This window comes from Macaca thibetana, chromosome 11 (genome assembly GCF_024542745.1).
Source record: "Macaca thibetana thibetana isolate TM-01 chromosome 11, ASM2454274v1, whole genome shotgun sequence".
Classification (NCBI taxonomy): domain Eukaryota; kingdom Metazoa; phylum Chordata; class Mammalia; order Primates; family Cercopithecidae; genus Macaca; species Macaca thibetana.
In genome coordinates, this window is record NC_065588.1 from 10,104,271 (window position 1) to 10,125,458 (window position 21,188).

The following is a 21,188-nucleotide window of genomic DNA, read 5'->3' on the forward strand; positions in this document are numbered from 1 at the left end:
TAGTCCCAGCTACTCCGGAGGCAGAGGCAGGAGAATGGCCTGAACCCGGGAGGCGGAGCTTGCAGTGAGCCGAGATCATGTCAGTGCACTCCAGCCTGGCCGAGAGAGCGAGACTCCGTCTCAAAAACAAAAAAACAAAAAAACAAAAACAAACAAAACTTATTTGCTTTCCTGAGTTTCTTGCTCAGGAAACTGACTTTCAGGCAAGTAACTGACACTCATCAGAGCACCATACCCAGAAAATGAGACTATAGATCCTTCAGTCAGTATGATTTTTTCCTTACCTCTGCCTAATTTCGATTTTCCCCGTCCACGTAGTGTCAAACTTTGTAAAATATTTGAAGAGATTTATTCTGAGCCAAATATGAGAGACTATGCCTGTGACACAGCCCTCAGGAGGCCCTGCGAACATGCGCCCAAGGTGGTTCAGTTACACACTGGTTTCGAACATTTGAGGGAGACATGAGACTTCAATCAACTATAAACATTTACTGATTGGCAATTGGTTGAGTTTATCTAAAGACCTGGAATCAATAGAAAGGAAATGTCTGGGTTGTGATAAGAGCTTGTAGAAGTCAAGGTTTTATCATGCAAACGAAGTCTCCAGATAGCAGACTTGAGAGAGAATAGACTGTAAGTATTGATACCTGAGAGCTATAATGAAGCATGTTCAACACCCACTTCCTGTCATGGCCTGAACCCGCCTCTCAGGTTAAATTTTCAAAGAGCCCTAGTTGAAGAGGGAGTCCATTCAGATGGCTGGGAGGCCTTAGAATTTCATTTTTGGTTTACCTCCCCAACACAGCTACATTTCTGCCTGCACATAGCTACATTCCTTCTTCACTGAATAACCTCCCAATTTTAGTTTGTTGGAGAACAAACCCAGAATAAAGCCAATTCTAGTCATAGCACTGCAGCTTGTATCAGATGAAAGAAACCTACAAAAAGATAATCATAAAATTTGGATAAAACATAAAACAACTGAGAAGGCAAAATTTGAGGGGCTCCAATTAATCAAGGTTTACTGCTTATATTCTATGTGACTGCCAGAAAAAAAGAAACAAAACTTTTTGGTAGGAAGATCATTTAAAATCTCTGTTTTTAGTACATAAAGCCTATCATTTAATTAAAAATTATGGGACAACCTAAAAAGAAAAAGAACTAAATATCAAAACACTAATTGACAAGTCAAATGATAAAAACTGAGCTATATATGGTTCAGATAATGATATCAGTAGATCTACTATTCACCATTCTAATCCCTTTGTAGTGCCCTAGAATGCTGACTCTTGTATATAATATCCCTGGACACTATTGTCCTGAAGCTCTAGATATGTTTGTGCTAATAGGAAGAATAAGCAAAGATTTAAAGGTGGGAGAATCCTTCCCTACAGCACTAGGAAATGGATATGGAGTTGTTCTCACTGAGTGTACCTCCGGGGAGGCAGCCTTCATCAGCTGTACTTTCTGCTGCTTCAGTTAATTGCTACCAGCGTTGTTCTCTCAGGCCTAATGGTAGTAATGGCTTCTCGCAGTAGCTAGCCCTGGGGTATTTCACTATCCCTCACTGGTTTCCTTTGGTCTTATCTACATCTTGTAAGTTGTCTTGTTATTTTATCTTCTTAAATTTTCCTTTTAATGTATAACCTGTTTTTTGGTTTTTGGATCCCAAGTGTGTGTTTCCTTTTTGTACCTGAGTATATCACTGTCACTGCGGTCTCTCACCTTTTAAATGATGTGACTCTGAACGTGTGTGTCTCCAAACTTTTTATCCCTGTGCACTTTTCTTCACCTATCTTCATTTCTTTCTCTTTTTGCCATTATAACAACTCACAAAAAATATATAATTTAGGTAATGGATAATGTATCACTTATGTTTAATATTGGAAGACATTTGTAATTATATTTGCAGATTGTCTCTTAGTATTCAACTGGAATGAAAATTGATATAGGCTGATTTCGTATCTCGTCTATTGCAAATAATGCTGCAATAAACGTGGGAGTGCAGGTATCTGTAGTATATATGCACAATGGAATATTATTCGACCATAAAAAAGAAATAAATTCCTGTCATTTGCAGAAACATGAGTGGAACTGAAGGTCGTTATGTTAACTGAAATAAGCCATGCACAGAAAGACAAATATCACATGTTCCCACTCATATGTGAGAGCTAAAAGAATGAATCTCATGGAGGCAGAGAGTAGAATTGTGGTTACCAGATGCTTGGAAAGGGGTGGTGGGGGATAAAGATAAGTTGGTTGGGTACAAAAATAAAATTAGACAGAAGGAACAAATTCTAGTATTTGATAGTACAGTGGGAAAACTATACTTAACAATAATTTATTGTATATTTCAAAATAGCTAAAAGAGAAGAATTGTAGTATTCCCAACAGAAGGAAAACGTAAGTGTTTGAGGGAATTAATATTTTTATTACCCTGATTTGGTCATCACACATTGTATACAGGTTTCAAAATATCACATGTACCTCTAAAATATGTACAACTATTGTATATCAATAACAGAATTAAAAAAAAACTGATATAGGCTGTGAAGGGCAAACCATTAAATCATCTCAGATCTCAGCTTATTCATGTGCATATGAATGTTTTAGCTGGCTCTAAACCAAGGATTTTGTATGAAGTAATAGTTATTCAAATATTTTCAACAAAATAGAGTACCTTGCAAACAGGACTTTGAGATTTTTCATTTGTTTCCTCTTACAATTCATCATATACTCTTCATCTTCTAGTGTTGATTGATGAAACCATCTTCCATATGAAACAACACAGCAATATAACACAGAACAAGACTCTGCCTGTGTGGTGGCCGGTTTCCATCCTTTCACAAACAAAGAGATATTTATAAACAAATATTTATATACAAATATTTGATCCACCTAGGAAAAGCAGAGGGCTAGTCTTTCCCACCAGGGGAGGCATTAGAGCCTGTGCACGTATTTGAACAAGGTAACCGGAGACTTTGGTCCAGTCTCAACTCTACCACTCACCAATTATGTGATGTTGGATACAAACTTAACCACTTCGCAACTCACTTCCCCCTCTGTAAAATAAGGGTGATAGTAATACCTGGTTTAGAGAGTTGTAAAGATAAAATCAACATTAATAAAGTACTTAAGATGAAGTAATCATGTTTTGAATATATTTTCCTTTAAATTTGGCTGCCAATATTTTCATGGTAATATTTTCAACTGTATTTCAATAGCTTTTTCTTTAAGCATCAGGAGAAAATCTACTATTGTTTTAATTAAACCGACATTGAATTTTTTGATACATTTAGGAGAATTTAGTTTCTTTTTATACAGTATTGATGCTTCTAATCCCACAGCATGTTTTTCTATTTTTTTTCTTTTCTTCAATAGTTTTAAAATTGTTTCGTTCATATTGGTTGTGCAAATATCTAGTTAATTTCTATCTGTAATATTGTCCTATTTATTTTTAGTAGCTCTTATAAAGGGAGCCTTTTATTTTTCCTGTCTATCCTGACATAATAAAGCAATTAGTTTTTAATTGATTTTTTAAAATCTTTGTGCATTCTCTTTTATATGTATGATAATCAGGCCTAACCATTTTATGGTTTATATGTGGCAATGTCAAGAAGAATTTTACAGTAAGATTTACTAATGAATATTAGAAAACATACTCAAAAACAGTCCTCTCCACCCCTCATTTCCGCTTGCATATTTGATCAAGACATGAGATCAAAAATACTAAGACTATTGAGTCTAACTAATAAGACACAAATGTGGACTTTGGAGACTCATTTCCTTCCCACTTTTGTTAGCTTAGCTGAGGAGGCGATCAAATGGATTGAGTCAGTCTGTAGAGAGAGAGCAAGGCTGATTATAGTTTTCCTGGCCTGCAAAGCTGTTCCCAGAGCCCTAAGTATACAGACCTTGGTCATCAGTATACATACTCCCTGGTGTGGTTTCTGGGCCTCAGATCCCTTAATATGTAGGTTGGCGCTAAAGTAATTTTGTAAACATTTAAAGGCAAAAACCACAATTACTTTTGCTTTTAATGGCAAAAACCACAATTACTTTTGCACCAACCTGTATCTTGTTATTTAGAGAAACTAGGCATTCCCTACCTCTCTTGGGCAAACCTATAGCTATGTAACATGGCAATGGAATGACACTAACTGCCTCATTCTCCCTGGGAGTGCTCTCTGCATGTTCAGTCTCCCAGTGAAGAGAACCCTTCTATCAGGACCTTCATCATGATACAAAAGGAATATCTATGCCAGGCCACAGCTGCAGATCAGTGAGTGTCTGAGAACTGTATCTTTTCTGTTATTTTTCTGCTTGAAAGTTTTTCACCAATAAATCCTGCACTATGTCTGCACCATATGGTGCTAGTTATTTGTGTTCTCTTGCATGACACTAGTAATATTATCCAAACACAATTTCAAAAACTACTTTCTGCAGTTGGTAAATATACAGAAATTGAGAAAAAGGAAGAAATATGAGGAAGAAAGATATTGCCTGTTGCAACAGTTCAGTGTTCTTAACTGAAGCCACAGATGAGACATCGCTCATTTGCAGACATATGGGTGATTGGTACAGTCAGTTTATGAACAGAAGTTTACACTTGTAAGCTTAAGCTTCCGTTTATAAACAGAAGTTTAAAATTATAGGTCCTGTTTAATATTCAGTTCTGTTAACTCATTCTCACCTTTTTGTGTTTTTACTTTGTCAAGATTTCTTTACATATTCATCAATGTCTGAAGAAGTTACTTATGCAGATCTTAAATTCCAGAACTCCAGTGAGACAGAAAAAATCCAAGAAATTGCCAAATTTGGGGAAAAAGGTAAGATTTTGAGTTATGGATGTGTCATAAGTTTGTGTAATAGAAGTGGTTACAGCCTTGCATCTTCAGTATTAGTAATATAGTTATTATTCAACTTAAATTTTCAATTAAGCCTCTTATGTTTAAGCAAAGGAACCAAAAGTATATAAACAAAATGATTAGGAAAAAAGGGTTCTGTAAAAACACTTATCTGTGCATTGAAGACTCAATCTTTCACATTTTTGAAATTTTTTATTATCACACTCAATATAATTGGGACAGAATTTTTCAAATGATTGGGTTGTGTGAAGATTTTATTTCTTTATGAGATGAAGCCATGGAAAAAGGAACATGTTCAGGAAAGTCATGACTTCACATCTGTGTGTGTGTGTGTTTTTAATAAGAAAATACTTTGGGTATGCATGCAGAAAAGAAGGAGAGACAGACAAAGAGTCGGAGAGATCTTTAAAGGATTTCATTTGACTATCTGCCAAACCAGGCATATATCACCCTAAAATTTCTCCTACTGCTTTTGGAGATTTTTTAATAACTTACTAAAAAATAAAATATGTTAAGTTAAATGAAATGAATAATTAAGGAATAAAGGAAGTAAAGAAATATCAGAAGATATAACATATTCATAATATTCAAAACCACATAATATCAGGAAGCTTTGTATTTTTCAATTCAAATTAAAATCATGAAATAAGTGGACCATCTGTGTTGACTTTCACTTAAACAAAACTACTCTTCATCTTACTCAGAATCCTATAGTTTTCCTATTATGTATGGTTCTTACCTTCTGGCTCCCAGCCTTTTGGAGTGAAATCTGCCCTAGTGAATCCATAGTTTAAACCAGTGTATTTGAGTTAAAAATAACTTAAACAGTGATAATGGAGAACACAAAGAAGGGTGATAGAAACAGAGAAATAAGGAGAGAAGAGTGCCAAAATTCTCATATATTATTTAACTTTTTGTCCCCTCCCCTATCCCCACACAGAATATAACATCTTTAATATTCTAGCATTGCTATAAACAGAAATTTCACTGTTACATCTTGAATCTATTTATCATGAGCATTGTAAATCTTGAGAAAGGACAGCAGATTAATTCTGTGGGCTTCTTTTTTAATACTGAAATTTTCTTAGAAAGAAGAAGGGTCTACGAATTTTACAACATTTTCTGTCTTTATTTCCCTGTTTGTATTTCTTCTTTTATATGCCGAAAGAGAATGGGCATATCATAAGCTTAATATTACCAACAATTGCCCTTTACTTGTCCCCTCATGCCCTTTCCCACCTCTTTTCCTGCCAATCCACCTTAAGTTCCCACCACAAGAATTCTTTGAATTCATGCAAATATTGAATCCATGTCTTCTTCATGTTCTTAATCTCATCTAATTTTCTCATTATCCAGCTTAGAATCCACATTATGTAATACAACATTGTATTATGTAATGTCTACTCTTAGTCTCTTACATTTCTCCTTTTCAATGTATGTTAATTTTTCCTTAAAAACTTCAATTCTGGTTAGGGGCAGTGACTTATACCCATAGTCCTAGCACTGTGAGAGGCCAAGATGGGAGGATTATTTGAGGCCAGGAGTTTGAGACCAGCCTGGGGAAAGGAGAGAGATGCCATGTCTATAAAAAAAAATTTTTTTTTTAATTAACTGGGCACCCATTGTCTCAGCTGCTTGGAAGGCTGAGGAAAGAGGATTACTCGAGCTCAGAAACTGGAGGCTGTGCAGAGTAAGCTATGATCAGGTGACTGTACTTCAGTCTAGGTGACACAGCAAGATCCTGCCTCAGACAAATCAAAACAAAACAAAACGAAAAACCCAAAAACCAACAAATAAAAACAACTCCAGTTCTGGTTAAACCCAAATATCTACCCAGTCTGCCCCAGAGTTGAATATTGCTGGTGAAAAATGCACAAATTTTCAACTCCAGTTACTCTTACCTTTCCTCTGGTGAGAAAAAAGCATCAACCTACACTTTTTATTTTTGTTATTTAAATTTCTATCCTACAATGTCTTTACTGATACTCTGCCTTCCTTCCAGACAGTATTTATGATAGGTATGCACTTATGAAAGGACAGCTCCCCATTTTGCTCTGAATTTCAGTCCATGTGTCCTTTTCAAAGACAGACTTCTGTAATTTTTTTCCTTTCTCTCCTGTGTCATTATTCTCTCTTCCTTCTCTGCTTTTCCTTTTTAGTGCACTAACATACTCTACTACTCACCAACATATTCATATCATAACAAAACACAATCCTTGCTTGACCACTTAAGCCTTTCCATTATTATGTAACTTATTTGTTTCCTTTCACAGCTCAACTTTTGAAAGCATTTTCTTTGGCCACTGACTCTCAGTTCTTCACTTCTCATTCTGTTCTCAACCAACTCTATTAGGCTTCTGCCCCCTTGGTGTCCTGGAGACTGAGCTTTAGGTCACTGATGTCCTGCCTGTTTCATCCCAGTAATCACATGTCTCTTCCATTACTTCACTTCCCTGCAGCATTCAAAAAGTTGAACAGTCCTCTAAAGGCTTTCTTTGCACATCCTTCCTGACACATCCTTATGGCTTCTCCTGTCACCATGCCTGCCTCTCCTCAGTCTTTGTTGACTCTTTCTTCTAGATGAAACTCTACAAGATGGAATACTCTGGAGCCGTGTCCTGTGTCCCCTTTTATTGCATCACTCAATACACTCATCTAATCTACCTTGTTCAGTTGTTTGACTTTAAATAGAGGGACTCCCAGATATCTCTGTATGACCTTTCCCTGGATCTCAAGACTAGAAAATACAAGTGCCTCTTTCACATTTCCATAAGGAGTTCTAATCTCATTTTAAACTTAAAATGTCAAAAATAGTAATACTTATTTTTCTTCTAAAATGGTCTCTCTCTCCAGACAGCCTCACCTCTGTGCCAGTTCTGTTCTAATTGCATTACAAATATTAAACCATTTAGTGTCTGATATTTTGCAGTCTTTCTCTCTCCCTTTCTTTAACAATGCTGAAGCTTAGACACATAGATGTTAAAAGATGTTAAATAACTTTCTCATGGTTTCACAAGCAATAAGCAGCAGAACCAGAATTCAAACCAAAACATGCTGATATGGTTTGACTGTGTCCCCACCAAAATCTCATCTTGAATTGCAGCTCCCATAAGTCCCACATGTTGTAGGAGGGACATGGTGGGAGGTAATTGAATCATGGGGGAGGGTCTTTCCCATGAGGTTCTTGTGATAGTGAATAAGTCTCATGAGATCTGATGGTTTTATAAAGAGGAGTTTCCCTGCACAAGTTCTCTCTTCTCTTGTCTGCTGCCATGTGAGATGTGCTTTTCACCTTCCACCATGAGTTTGAGGCCTCTCCAGCCACATGGAACCATGAGTCCATTAAACCTCTTTTTACTTATAAATTACCCAGTTGTGGGTATGTCTTTATCAGCAGTGTGAAAATGAACGAATGCAGTAAATTGTTACCAGTAGAGTAGGGCACTGCTGTAAAGATACCCAAACATGTGAAAGAGACTTTGGGACTGGGTAACTAGCAGAGGTTGGAATACTTTGGAGGGTTCAGAAGAAGACAGAAAAATGTGGGACAGTTTGGCACTTCCTAGAGACTTCTTGAATGGCTTTGACAAAAATGGCGATAAGGCTGAGGTGGTCTCAGATGGAGATGAGGAATTTGTTGGGAACTGGAGCAAAGGTGACTCTTGTTATGTTTTAGCAAAGTGACTGGTAGCAGTTTGCTCCTGCCCTAGAAATTTGTGGAACTTTGAACTTGAGAGAGATGATTTAGCATATCTGGCAGAAGAAATTTCTAAGCAGTGAAGCATTAAAGATTTGATTTGGGTGCTGTTAAAAGCATTCACTTTTATAAGGGAGGCAGAGCATAAAAGTTCAGAAAATTTGTGGCTTGACAATGATAAAGAAAAGAAAATCCCATTTTTTTGAGGAGAAATTCAAACCAGCTGAAGAAATTTCTAAAGTAATGAGGAGCCAAATGATAATCGCCAAGGCAATGGGGAAAATGACTCCAGGGCATATCAGAGGTCTTCACAGCAGCCCCTCCCATCACATGCCCAGAGGCCTAGGAGGAATAAATGGTTTTATGGACTGAGCCCAGGGTCCCTCTGCTGTGTGCAGTCTAGGACCTTGGTGCCCTGCATCCCAGCTGCTCCAGCCATGACTAAAAGAGGCTAAGGTACAGCTCAGGCCATGGCTTCAGAGGGTGCAAGCCCCAAACTTTGGTAGCTTCCATGTGGTGTTGAACCTTTGAGGTGCACAGAAGTCAAGAATTGGGTTTTGGCAACCTCCGTCTAGATTTCAGAGGATGTATGGAAACACTTGGATGTCCAGGCAGAAGTTTGCAACAGGCATGGGGTGCTCATGGATAACCTCTGCTAGGACAGTGCAGAAGGGAAATGTGAGGTCAGAAGCCCCACACAGAGTCCCCAGTGGGGTACTGTCCAGTGGAGCAGTGAGAAGTCAAACACCATCCTTCAGCCCTCAGAATGGTAGATCCACTGACAGCATGCACTGTCCACCTGGAAAAGCTGCAGACACTCAATATCAGCCCATGAAAGCAGCCAGGGGGGAGACTGTAAAGCCATAGGAGCAGAGCTGCCCAAAGACATGGAAGCCTATCTCTTGCATCAGCATGACCTGGATGTGAGACATGGATCCAAAGGAGATAATTTTGGAGCTTCAAGATTTGATGCCCCTGCTGGATTTTGGACTTGCATGGGGCCTATAGCCCCTTTGTTTCAGCTAATTTCTCCCATTTGGAATAACTGTATTTATCCAATGCCTGTACCCTCATTGTATACAGGAAGAAACTAACTTGCTTTTGAATTTACTGGCTCATAGGTGGAAGGGACTTGCCTTTTTTAAGATAGACTGTGGACTTTTGAGTTAATGCTGAAATGAGTTAAGACTTTTGGGGACTGTTGGGAAGGCATGACTGGTTTCAAAATGTGAGGACATGAGATTTGGGAGAGGTCAGGGGTGCAATGATGTGGTTTGGCTGTGTCTCCACCCAAATCTCATCTTGAATTATAGCTCCCACAATTTCCATGTGTTGTTAGAGGGACCTGGTGGGAGGTAATTGAATCATGTGGTGGGGGTCTTTCCCATGCTGTTCTTGTAATCGTGAATAAGTGTCATGAGATCTGATGGTTTTATAAAGTGGTGTTTCCCTGCACAAGTTCTCTCTTCTCTTGTTGGCCACCATGTGAGACGTGCCTTTCACTTTCCACCATGATTGTAAGCCCCCACCAGCCATGTGCAACTGTGAGTTCATTAAACCTCTTTTTCCTTATAAATTGCCCAGTCTTGGGTATGTCTTATTAGCAATGTGAAAATGGACTAATACACATGCTAACCCTAAAGATGGCATTTTGCTTTTTATCACTATGAGATACTGCCTACAAATGTGCATATCTACCAACTTTCTCTAAAGAAAAATTTCATAAATTTGTGCCATAGATTTTAGCTTAAAAATGTATACTTAATTTATCCATGGGTCATCAAATTCCCTAGTGCTAGCTAATCAAACTACTGCTCTCTTTCCATGTCATATTGTAACAGATTTCTTACTGATAAAACAACTCCTTTATTTTGCCATCCTAGATTAAATTCTTCCAGTGCTTTCCCCAAAAATCTAACTTACTCTGGCTAGAAAAGGCTGTAAATAATGTTTCCTCCTTGTTATTTTAAAAACAAAACAAAAGAAAACAAATAAAACCTTCTTTAATGTAATTTTTCACATTGGCCACCCTTCTTCTGCCCCTCTGAATATATTCTGTTTTTCAAATAGAAATCTTTTCCTTAAATTGTTGTCTTTGAACTTCATGTAATTGCTACCTGTAATATTCTTCCTACTGATTTTGCATGCTGGTTCCTTATGTTCATATGATTTGAACTGCCTGCTCTTTATAACAGCTTAATTTCAAATCTCTGCACAACATAGCCAAATTTGAGATCTTTTCTCCCTTTCTTTCCCTTTCTTCCTGTCTCACTTATATATCTATTTATCTATTTCCCCCTACAATTAAAATTTATTTCTATGAAAACAGCAACGTGTACATCTTGCTCACTTCGATATTGTTAGCACCCAGGATAATGCCTAATAAATGCAAGGCACTCAAAAGATAACTTTGAATAATTAAACTTTTTAATAATTGAATAAGTTCATTGAATAAATAAACTTTTGAATAATTGAATACATATATAAATAAGAAAATAATTTTAAGAAAGAGTGCTTGAATTTATAATTCTAATCTTAGATAAAAATCTTGAACATGTAGTCCTTTCAGTAGTAACTATTTTCTAAAGTCTATGGAAGTTAAGTTTTACTTTTTATTAGTGATTATCTCTGAATTTCACAATATTATTGCACCATCAACTGTGAGATGTAAGACATAGCTCAGAAGTATAGTAAGATTATTATAGTATCCCAGCATTGTATTTTCTTGAAATACCTGGCTAGTCTTTACCTAATGTGTAATACCTTTATACATAATGATTATTTAAATAACATAGTCACAATAATAATTCACTCATATTATAAAGTTTATAATTTCTGTTTTTTTAAATAGAGAAATGATCTAAGATTCACTATTCCCTAAAAAGGAAGTATTCAATAAAAATTTCTTGCAAAAAAGTATGAAAAAATTTTTGAAAAATTACAATAAAAATGGTGTAGATCTGGACTGACTAAGATCAAAAGTTAATGGGAGGATTAACAAAGACATTACAAAGAGACAGCCTATTTTGTTTGTTCTGCGGCTAAATTCTCATAATTACCTGGCGGGGGGGATACATAAACAACTGAAAGTGTTTTTCTTGACATGCCACAATTGTCTACTCAAGCAAAGACTACTCCTGTTGGCTTCTCTGTTAATTTCCAGCTACTGACTTTTCCCAAATTTGTATAAACAAAATACACCATATCTAGGTTGACTGGTTTTCTCCATTCTCTATTACAAATTCTGTTTTTGCTTATCTGATTTTTTAAATCAGTCTACCAGTTAACAGCTTCTCCTGCTAGAATCAATTTACATACAAAACAATGAAGTGATTTTGATTTATTCTTGACATATTCTTCAAAAATATTTTTTGAATATTCTTGAATGGCTAGTAAATCCACTTCTTTCCAATAGGCATATTAGGAAATAAAGATAAAATGAATGAATGAATGAATGAATGAGCAAATAATTCAAATGAAAGTGTATACCATTTTTAGGCCTCTCTGTTAATTTTGCTTTCCACAGCACCTCCAGCTCCTTCTTGTGTATGGCGTCCAGCAGCGTTGTTTCTGACTGTTCTGTGCCTTCTGATGCTCATTGGATTGGGAGTCTTGGGAAGCATGTGTATGTACTGCCCCTGTTTTGGTCAAAAGAGAAAGTATCTAGAATTTCAAATATTTAACAACTAAAGTTTATTCCTTAAGTGGAAGATTTATAATAATGATAGGTGATAGGCCCACAAGGGGGACTTACAATGTGGAACTCAGTCTCTTTCCCTCACTCCTGTAGAGTAATTGCTTTCCCTACCCCTTTGATCTTTATACTACTTCTGCAAATGATAAAGGATGATGGTTCTATTGAGAATTCATTTTTTTTGATGTGGAGTTCACATTACTTTGAAGACAGCAATGAAAAAAATGAACAAACTACAAAATATCAATGAAGAGCTTCAAAGAAATGTGTCTCTACAACTGATGAGTAACATGAACAGCTCCAACAAGATCAGGAACCTCTCCACCACACTGCAAACAATAGCCACCAGATTATGTCGTGAGCTATACAGCAAAGAACAAGGTAATCTTGGAGTTATTTATTGGACAATAAACTAAACCACTGAGTCTCTTAAGAATCATTTTATAATTAGCTAGCAGCCTTTCCCTAGGGAGTCATAATTTGGGGGAAAGAATTACGTGTGGTTGATGGAGAATTCATTGATATTTCCACACAGTTAGAAGAAAAACAGAAAAAGTCATAATAGCAATAGGCCCCCAAATTATCAGGAGATAATGGTTACATAATAAAATGTTAGACAGGACAGTTTCTCTAATCTGTCAGTTACTATAATTATTCTGGGCACTGAGGTTAATAGAAGATAGGGAGGAAGTGACAGCTCTTTACAGGTGACTTCATTCTTAAATTTCAGTCAGTGATTGATAACAAATTCCATAGGAAAAAATAAATAGAGACTTCACCTTTGGGATCAGGGGGAGTTGGTCTTCTAGTGTCTCCGTAAGTTTCTATAGTCATGATTGCTAAAACATATTCCTTTTGCTCCCAAGAAACCTCAAAATTTCAACAGTTCAGAGAACAAAAATTAAAGAAGGTAAGATTTGTATAGATAGGTGGGGTTAATTCTTACTATGCAGAATGTTTCCTGTAACTAGTTTTTATTGTCATTAAAGAATATAAAAAATAGCAAAGAGGAATTGTTACAGGAAGATACACTTGAATCCAAGTGCTTAATTTGAAATTTTTTTGTTCAAGTTATGGGTCTGACACATTATGGTAGTATATAAGGAACCAGAATACAGGATTCACTTACTTCCCTTTTGGTGTAAAAAGAAGACACAGCATGTAATCCCAGCTACTTGGGTGGCTGAGGCAGGAGAGTTGCTTGAATCCAGGAGGTGGAGGCTGCTGTGAGCTGAGATCGCGCCACTACACTCCATCTTGGGCAACAGAGCAAGACTCTGTCAAAAAAATAAATAAATAAATAAAAAGAAAGAGAGAAAGAAAAAGAAAGAAGAATAAACAGCAAATGTGGTCAATGTCACACAGAGAAGAAAGGAAATAATAAGAATTATTATGACTATCAACAAAACCTAAATAAAACTATGTTCTTCTTCCAGAGCACAAATGTAAGCCTTGTCCAAGGAGATGGATTTGGCATAAGGACAGCTGTTATTTCCTAAGTGATGATGTCCGAACATGGCAGGAGAGTAGAATGGCCTGTGCTGCTCAGAATGCCAGCCTGTTGAAGATAAACAATAAAAATGCATTGGTAAAGCCCAGGTGTTTCTGCCATCATGGGATAGAAAGGGATGTGGCATGTTGGAGAAGACCTCAATCAACCCACTCATGATTCTGGTTTATTTTAGTTGGGGTATGAAGTGACTGAAACTTTGTACACTTATCTCAAGATTATCATAGGCAAGGTAAAACATATACAAGGTTAGGACCTTAGCATAAGAGGATTACTAGACGACAGGTAGATGAGTATTACAGGGCACCCAGAATCTAAAAGTCTGTAAGCATTTCCAAATTAGAATCTAAAATCAAATCTCAGAACATAATTTATAAACATTTATCTAAAAACAGAGGATATGGAGATTATTCCTCAGGGTTAGTAATTCCGTAAGAACTACATAGGAGCATATGTTTTGTTTCTACCATTTTGTAATTTTTAATTCACTAAGAGAAATAGGCAAGTTATAGTAGGTTAGCATAAAATATGTACAAACAGGAAGAACTGAAGTAAGATGGCACAGGCAAGTGTCAAACAGATATATTGCACTGAGTTCTTGAATCCCAGGAAAAATGTATTTTCTAGCAGCTTTATTGATTTTTTCATTTTCTTAGTTTTCCATGTCTAAATAATGTTTCCATGTTATACTTACTACATAGCATTTTTGGTCTCTCAAATAGTAATCATATATTTTTAAGCAAAATTACATTTTCTAAAAGTCTCTGCTTCCCCACAATAAGAAACTTTCATCATCCTTTCTAGAAGAGAGAGAAATCAACCCATAATCTCTTCCTCATCAGATCATTCTCAAGGACCCATTCACAGTTACTTACTCTAGACAAATTTTCTAAAGGCTGGAATAAGAAAAAATCCTGTTATTTGGCTACAAAATTTTGGACTGGTTCTGAATTCTGTTCTGTAACCACTCACATCTGAGTCTGTGGCATTTTCTTCCTACTCCTTCTGTTTCTGTTAACTCTTGTTTATAGTCATTGCCCACTTCCTTTGGCCCTGGACACAATATTTACTGCTCAAAATTTTGAACTCTGAACTTGTCATTGTGGACTTTTCATTGACTGTAAATTAAGGTTATACATGGATTAGTAGGGCCTCTCTTCTTGTGAGACCAGCTGTGATATTGTTAAAAATGTTGAAATTTTGTAATAAGGAGTACTTTCTTTCAATTTCTTATAATGACATTTAATAGTAGTAGTGCAATGTCAAGTATGTTACTTTAAAGCAGCAATTTGTAAGAAATTACATTCTAATGTAAAATACAAAAGTAGGAGACTGTTTCTTAAACAGACCATCTGTATTTCCTGTAGGAATTTATAAAATCCCAGAGTACGTCATATCCCTATTGGCTGGGATTATCTCCTGAAAAAGATTACAGTTACGGTACGAGCGTGGATGATATAATCAACTCCTCTGCCTGGTAAGTGTCTATTCTTGTTAAAATTTTATAGTTGGGTTTGAGTAGAGGTATTTTCCTTAGGAGAACTGTAGATTCAAATTAAAACCAGCTTCAATTGAAATGAAATTGCATCCTAAAAGCACCCTTTTCTATCATGCTTCTTTGATGTATTTTCTAATACAGAAAGTTACCATAAATGTCTTCTATAATTTTGACAGGTAACTAACAAAATTACAGCAGCCAAATTATGGAGACCTCTGTAAATAATTTTATCTAAGAAAAATTATGGAAGCCCAGAAAAGTCACTGGACTAACAAATACTTAATATTGTGCTAAGTTTTAGGGTTCAAAGATGAATGAAATATTGATTCATCACTAAAGTTACTTAACCATCAATTATATGTGCAGACTGATTGAACGATGCTAGAGATAAAGAGAATATAGTGTGATAAATGCTTCAGTAAGAATACACAGACTAACAAAATATAAATTTTAGCAATGATACTTTTGTTATAAATGACACTTGAAATGGGCATTTAAAAAAGTTTATGGATTTGGGGGTACAGTTGCAGTTTTGTTATATAAATATATTGTGTAATGATGAAGTCGTGTTTTCAGTGTAACTATTACCTGGATAGTGTACACTGTACCCAATAGATAATTTCTCATTCTTTATTTTTGTGACACAATCCTACTTTTTGGAGTCTCCAATGTCTATTATTCCACTTTTTATGTGTATGTGTACATATTATTTAGCTCCCACTTAAGTAAGAACATGCAATATTTAAGTTTATGTTCCTGAGTTATTTCACTTAAGAGAATGATCTCCAGCTCTATCCATTTTGCTGCAAAGTCATGATTTCCTTCTTTTTTATACTTAAGTAGTATTTCATGGTGTATATACTCTAAAAGAAAACACGGTTTCACGTTTTCTTATCCAATAATCCGTTGATGGACACTTAGGTCAATTCCATGGCTTTGCTATTGTAAATAGTTCTACAACAAACATTTGAGTGTAGGTGTCTTTTTTAAATACAATAATTCCTTTTCCTTTGGTTAGATACCCAATAGTGGAATTGCTGGATCAAATGGTAATTCCGTTTTTAGCTCTTTGAAAAATTGCCATAGAGTTTACACTAATTTCCATTCTGATGGTTGGCCCTACCTCTGGTGGTTGACAATGATAGGATACAATGGGAGATAAGCTATCTACAAATGAAGTGGAGAAGGATATATATTTTAAAGGCCTAATTTGTAGTGAAGGACTAGAGACAAAGGTAATGTTGTGTCAGGAGAGAGTACAGATGGAATCTTGTTTTGAAAATGTAGAATATGTATGTGTTTGTAATTATTGCAAATGGAATGGTAATCTATAATGGAATGGAAAACATTGTAGATATTTTCAATTATCAGAAAGAAAACTGAAAAAAGTACATAATAATTGTATGTGTGATATATATGTGTGTGTGTATATATATATGTATACATACCTTATTTTCATTTTTTAACTCTGTGTTGTTTTGGGGTTTGTTTCTGAGAGGGGGCCATAATAAATGACATCTGTACTATGTCACCACAAATAAATCTCATTCTTAAAAATTTAATTGATGAACTTATTTACTGGTTGATGTCATTTTTTTTACCCAAATATTGATGCTAAATTATTCTAAAAGATTTTTTTTTTTAATTTATAAATTTGTTTTTAATGCATAGTCCCTGATCACTAATCTAGTATTTATGGGCTGGTCATTAGAACTTCAGAGTAAAGGCCAGGCGCGGTGTCTCACGCCTGTAATCCCAGCACTTTGGGAGGCCGAGGCAGGCGGATCAGGAGGTCAGGAGATCGAGAACATCCTGGCTAACATGGTGAAACCCCATCTCCACTAAAAATACAAAAAATTAGCCGGGCATGGTGGCAGGCGCCTGTAGTCCCAGCTACTCAGGAGGCTGAGGCAGGAGAATGGCATGAACTCAGGAGGCGGAGCTTGCAGTGAGCCAAGATCTCGCCACTGCACTCCAGCCTAGGCAACACAGCAAGACTCTTGTCTCAAAAAAAAAAAAAAAAAAAAAAAAAAAAAAAAAAAGAACTTGAGAGTAAAATCTTTTGAAAATATCACTTAGAGATGATGTTGAACTTAAGGTGTCATACCTCAGGTGAATTCCTGACTTTGATGATTATAAAAAGCACTTGAGGGAGACAGGGTCCAAGACTTACTACTGGGCCAGCTAGACTAGAGAATCTTACAGAATGGTATTATTCCAAATTATATTATACATGAAGGGGCTGGGGTGCTAAGTCTGTAAGCAAAGGACAGCAAATATCAGATGTTAGAAAGTGGAAAAAACAGGGAGAAATGAAGCAGTATTTGACATTGCATATGTGTCAACATAAACAATTAACTTGGACATTCTTGATACTCTGAACATTAATTAGATTTAGTTTAAACAATGCAGAGTCTAGGGCAATAATATCATGTTGGAAGTGTAATTTTTTTTTTCTGTGAATATGTTTCAAATATCTGACTTGCCAAGTGTAATTCTTTACTTTCTCTTTCAGGGTTACACGAAACGCATCTGACTTAAATAACATGTTTTGTGGATATATAAATAGAATATATGTTCATTATGATTACTGCATTTATAGAAAAAAAATGATATGTGAGAAGATGGCCAATCCAGTGCAGCTTGGTTTTATACATTTTAGGGAGGCATGAGTCATCAATCAAATACGTTTAAGGAGAGTGGGGGGTTGGGGTTCCAGGCTATAGGTAAATTTAAATATTTTCTGGTTGACCACAATTGGTTGAGTTTGTCTAAGGACCTGGGATTTTATCACGCAGATGAAACATCCAGGTAGCAAGCTTCAGAGAGAATAGATTGTGAATGTTAATGCTGGAGAGGTATAATGAAGCATGTCCCTCCTCCCACTTCCCATCATCGCCTGAACCCTGGAGAAGAGGAAGTCCATTCAGATGGTTGTGGGGGGCCTTCGAATTTTATTTTTCATTTACATTCTTCCCCTTCTGGCCAAGATTTGCCAGAGGCAACATCCAAGACCAGCAGATTTTAATTTTGTCCCATAGCATTGCCAGGGTGGCATGGCTCGCCATCTCCGGTCCATCCTATACTCCGTGGGACTCCCTATAGCTGAAGGCCTTATGAGTCAAAGGACTTTTAGCCAATTGATTGTTCTAGGCCAGATAAGAATGGATGTGGACATGCATTTATTACCTCTTAAAATTATTATTTTAAGTAAAAGCCAATAAACAAAAATGAAAAGGCAAGTTATGAGACTGACTTATTTTTAACTTCTGTGTGTTGAGCTACTGTAAGCTTGGCTTTTGTTAAAGACATACAGCAATCAGCTATGCAAGCATAAGCATTGCTCTGAAAAAATATATATAGAGACATGTTTATCTTCATAACTCTTAACGGGGAGTATTACACCCAAGAGGCTTTGTTACAAGGTATTTTTTATCCTGTTAGTAAATATATTCCTGTAATTCTATAATAAGCAAAAAAAATTTCATGGTTGGGGTAGATGCAAAAGTGACACATACTCATTTAGAAAGCAACTGAACTTGTTTTATCAGCTGTTTAGGCATTTTTGTACCCCTCCTTGATTTGGAGGGTTTGAGCTTGACCTAATTTTGTTCTTTAAAACCAGCCTTTACAATATTATGCCCCCTCCTCTTCTGTGACAGTAACTGGGCCTAGAGGGAAGCGTGCTTGTAGAGTTTTTGCAGCAGAGCATTTGCAGTGAAATACAGATCCTGGCTCAATGGGATGCCAAAATGAGGGAGAGCCACGTAAAAATACGGGATTTGTATTTTTAATCCCATTTCTATTAAAAATACAAAAATTTGCCAGGCATGGTGGCACACTCCTACAGTCCCGGCTACTCGGCAGGCTGAGGCAGGAGAATCGCTTGAACCCAAGAGGCAAAGGTGCCAGTGAAGTGAGATCGCACCACTGCACTCCAGCCTGGGTGACAGAGCAAGACTCCATCTCCAAAAGAGAATTAATTAATTAATTAAAAATGCAGCAAGAATGGATTGGTCATATAGGCTTCTTTAAGTTGACCTTGACTAAACTTTACCTAAAAATATGCTATTTTAGTTAAAGTCTTAGCAAAATAACCAGTGTCTCAAATTCTTTTGTTTTAAAAGATGCTTTTTGAATTTATGAAAATAACCATACTGTCATAAAATCACAATCCAAATTTTAGAACTCAAAGAGAAATATAAATTTGCTTACAAAAACATACTTCACTCAAATAATTCAAAAGAAAAAGATTTTATTGACCTTGCTTTAACCAGAGCAGGAGCTTTCAAACAATGTTTGTATATTAGGGAAATGCTATTTACAAGCCAACAGCTCATGAAAGCTGTCTATCAGGCATGGTAGAATCTAGGAAAGAGGCTCCCTACTTATCAGTACTTTCTCCTAATATCCCCAGGTAGCAAGATTCTATGTAAATCATTTTTATGTTTTTATGGAACTCTTTTGAGCACCATCATTTTTATTAGCATAGGGATAGCTTCAGTTAAAATTCCATAGCAAGGCAGTAAATGCCTCTCAGGTGGAAATTCTCAGTTCAGTATTGTCATTGGGAAGTATTTACAGTTTTTTGCCATCAGCCCCAATAAATGTGCCACAAATGGCTATGAAGAGGAGGATTTGTGCCGACTAGCACTCTAGCTTCTACCCAATACTTTGTGGGCTCAGGCAATTTTACTAGTTCCCATTCAGCGTGTTCAATTAAAATTTACTCAAAGAGCAGATTTACATGCCTTCAGCTTTGTAGTACTAGAAAGGGGAAACATCTCCCAGTCAGATGTAGTACCCATTTTCACAAGGCATTTAGGTAAAGGGCTTACAACTACATTCTACAAAGTTTGTTTAAACGTCTTAAATTTTATAATTCTATTAACCTGTATGTTTTCGTTTGTTTTTTTTGTTTTGTTTTGTTTTGTTCTTGGCCCCAGATCATTTTACCTTTTCTTTCTTTTTTTTTCTTTTTTCTTTTTTGAGACAGAGTCCCATTCTTGTCACCCAGGCTGGAGTGCAGTGGCATGATCTCAGCTCACTGCAACCTCCACCTCCCTGGTTCAAGCGATTCTCCTGCCCCAGCCTTCCAAGTAGCTGGGATTACAGGTGCCCACCATCACACTTGGCTAATTTTTGTATTTTTAGTAGGGATGGGGTTTCACCTTGTTGCCCAGGCTGGTCTGGAACTCCTGACCTGAGGTGATCCACCCGGGTGTGTTGGCCTCCCAAAGTGCTGGGATTACAGGCGTGAGCCACCGCGCCAGGCCTATTTTATCTTTTCTGGTGAAAAAGGGTTTGGGTTCCCAGCAGGGAGCTGCATCTGTGAGACCTATAAGGAACAACAAATTTGATAAGGCTTCTTAAACAGTCCTGTGATTCTGTGGGAGGGGCACCAATGCAAAAGGGGCTCCCTGAACTCCAAAATTTACCTTGACCTGGGTAATAGGCATATTTGCCGAGAGGATAACCCAGTTATCATAAAACCAGCCCAACATGGTTTTTGTGTGAAGCATATTAACTGCTTCACCTGGGGTGATTAACTTGGTATTTTATAGGGAGAGTTGGGCAGTTTCCTGCTGATACGTTTGGCTGTGTGCCCCGCCAAATCTCATTTTGGATTGTAGCTCCCATAATTTCCACGTGTTGTGGGAGGGACCTGGTGGGAGAGAATTGAATCAGGAGAGCGGTTTTCCCCATCCTGTTCTCATGCTAGTGAATAAGTCTCATGAAATCCGATGGTTTTATAAGGGGGAACCACTTTCACTTGGTTCTTATTCTCTCTCTTTCCTGCTGCAATGTAAAACATGCCTTTCGCCTTCCCCCACGATTGTGAGACCTCCCCAGCCACATGGAACTATGAGTCCATTAAACCTCTTTTTCTTTATAAATTACCCAGTCTTGGGTATGTCTTT

The 21,188-nt window shown here is 36.7% G+C and overlaps 2 protein-coding genes across 4 annotated transcripts in view; one reads left to right on the forward strand and one right to left on the reverse strand.

Moving 5' to 3' along the window:
• CLEC12A (C-type lectin domain family 12 member A) lies at positions 1-18,509 on the forward strand. Of its 3 annotated transcripts, none has more exons than XM_050746798.1 (7): positions 1-633; positions 4,719-4,829; positions 12,092-12,190; positions 12,452-12,640; positions 13,696-13,847; positions 15,137-15,246; positions 17,783-18,509. In XM_050746798.1, the coding sequence occupies exons 2-7, from the start codon at positions 4,739-4,741 to the stop codon at positions 17,937-17,939; spliced, it is 798 nt and encodes a 265-aa protein (XP_050602755.1). In that variant the 5' UTR covers positions 1-633; positions 4,719-4,738; the 3' UTR covers positions 17,940-18,509. The 3 variants fall into 3 exon arrangements, with proteins under 3 accessions (XP_050602755.1, XP_050602754.1, XP_050602756.1); XM_050746797.1 differs by lacking the exon at positions 1-633 and adding an exon at positions 4,549-4,611; XM_050746799.1 differs by lacking the exon at positions 1-633 and having other exon boundaries at positions 4,564-4,829; positions 12,473-12,640.
• Positions 12,115-21,188, reverse strand: part of CLEC1B (C-type lectin domain family 1 member B) — a 23,399-nt gene continuing 14,325 nt past the window's right edge. Inside the window, exons 6-7 of the mRNA XM_050746801.1 lie at positions 13,389-13,536; positions 12,115-12,203 (exon numbers count right to left, since the gene is read on the reverse strand). Of these exons, the coding sequence (XP_050602758.1) occupies positions 13,431-13,536 (106 nt within the window). The 3' untranslated portion in view covers positions 12,115-12,203; positions 13,389-13,430. The remainder of the gene's footprint in view (positions 12,204-13,388; positions 13,537-21,188) is intronic.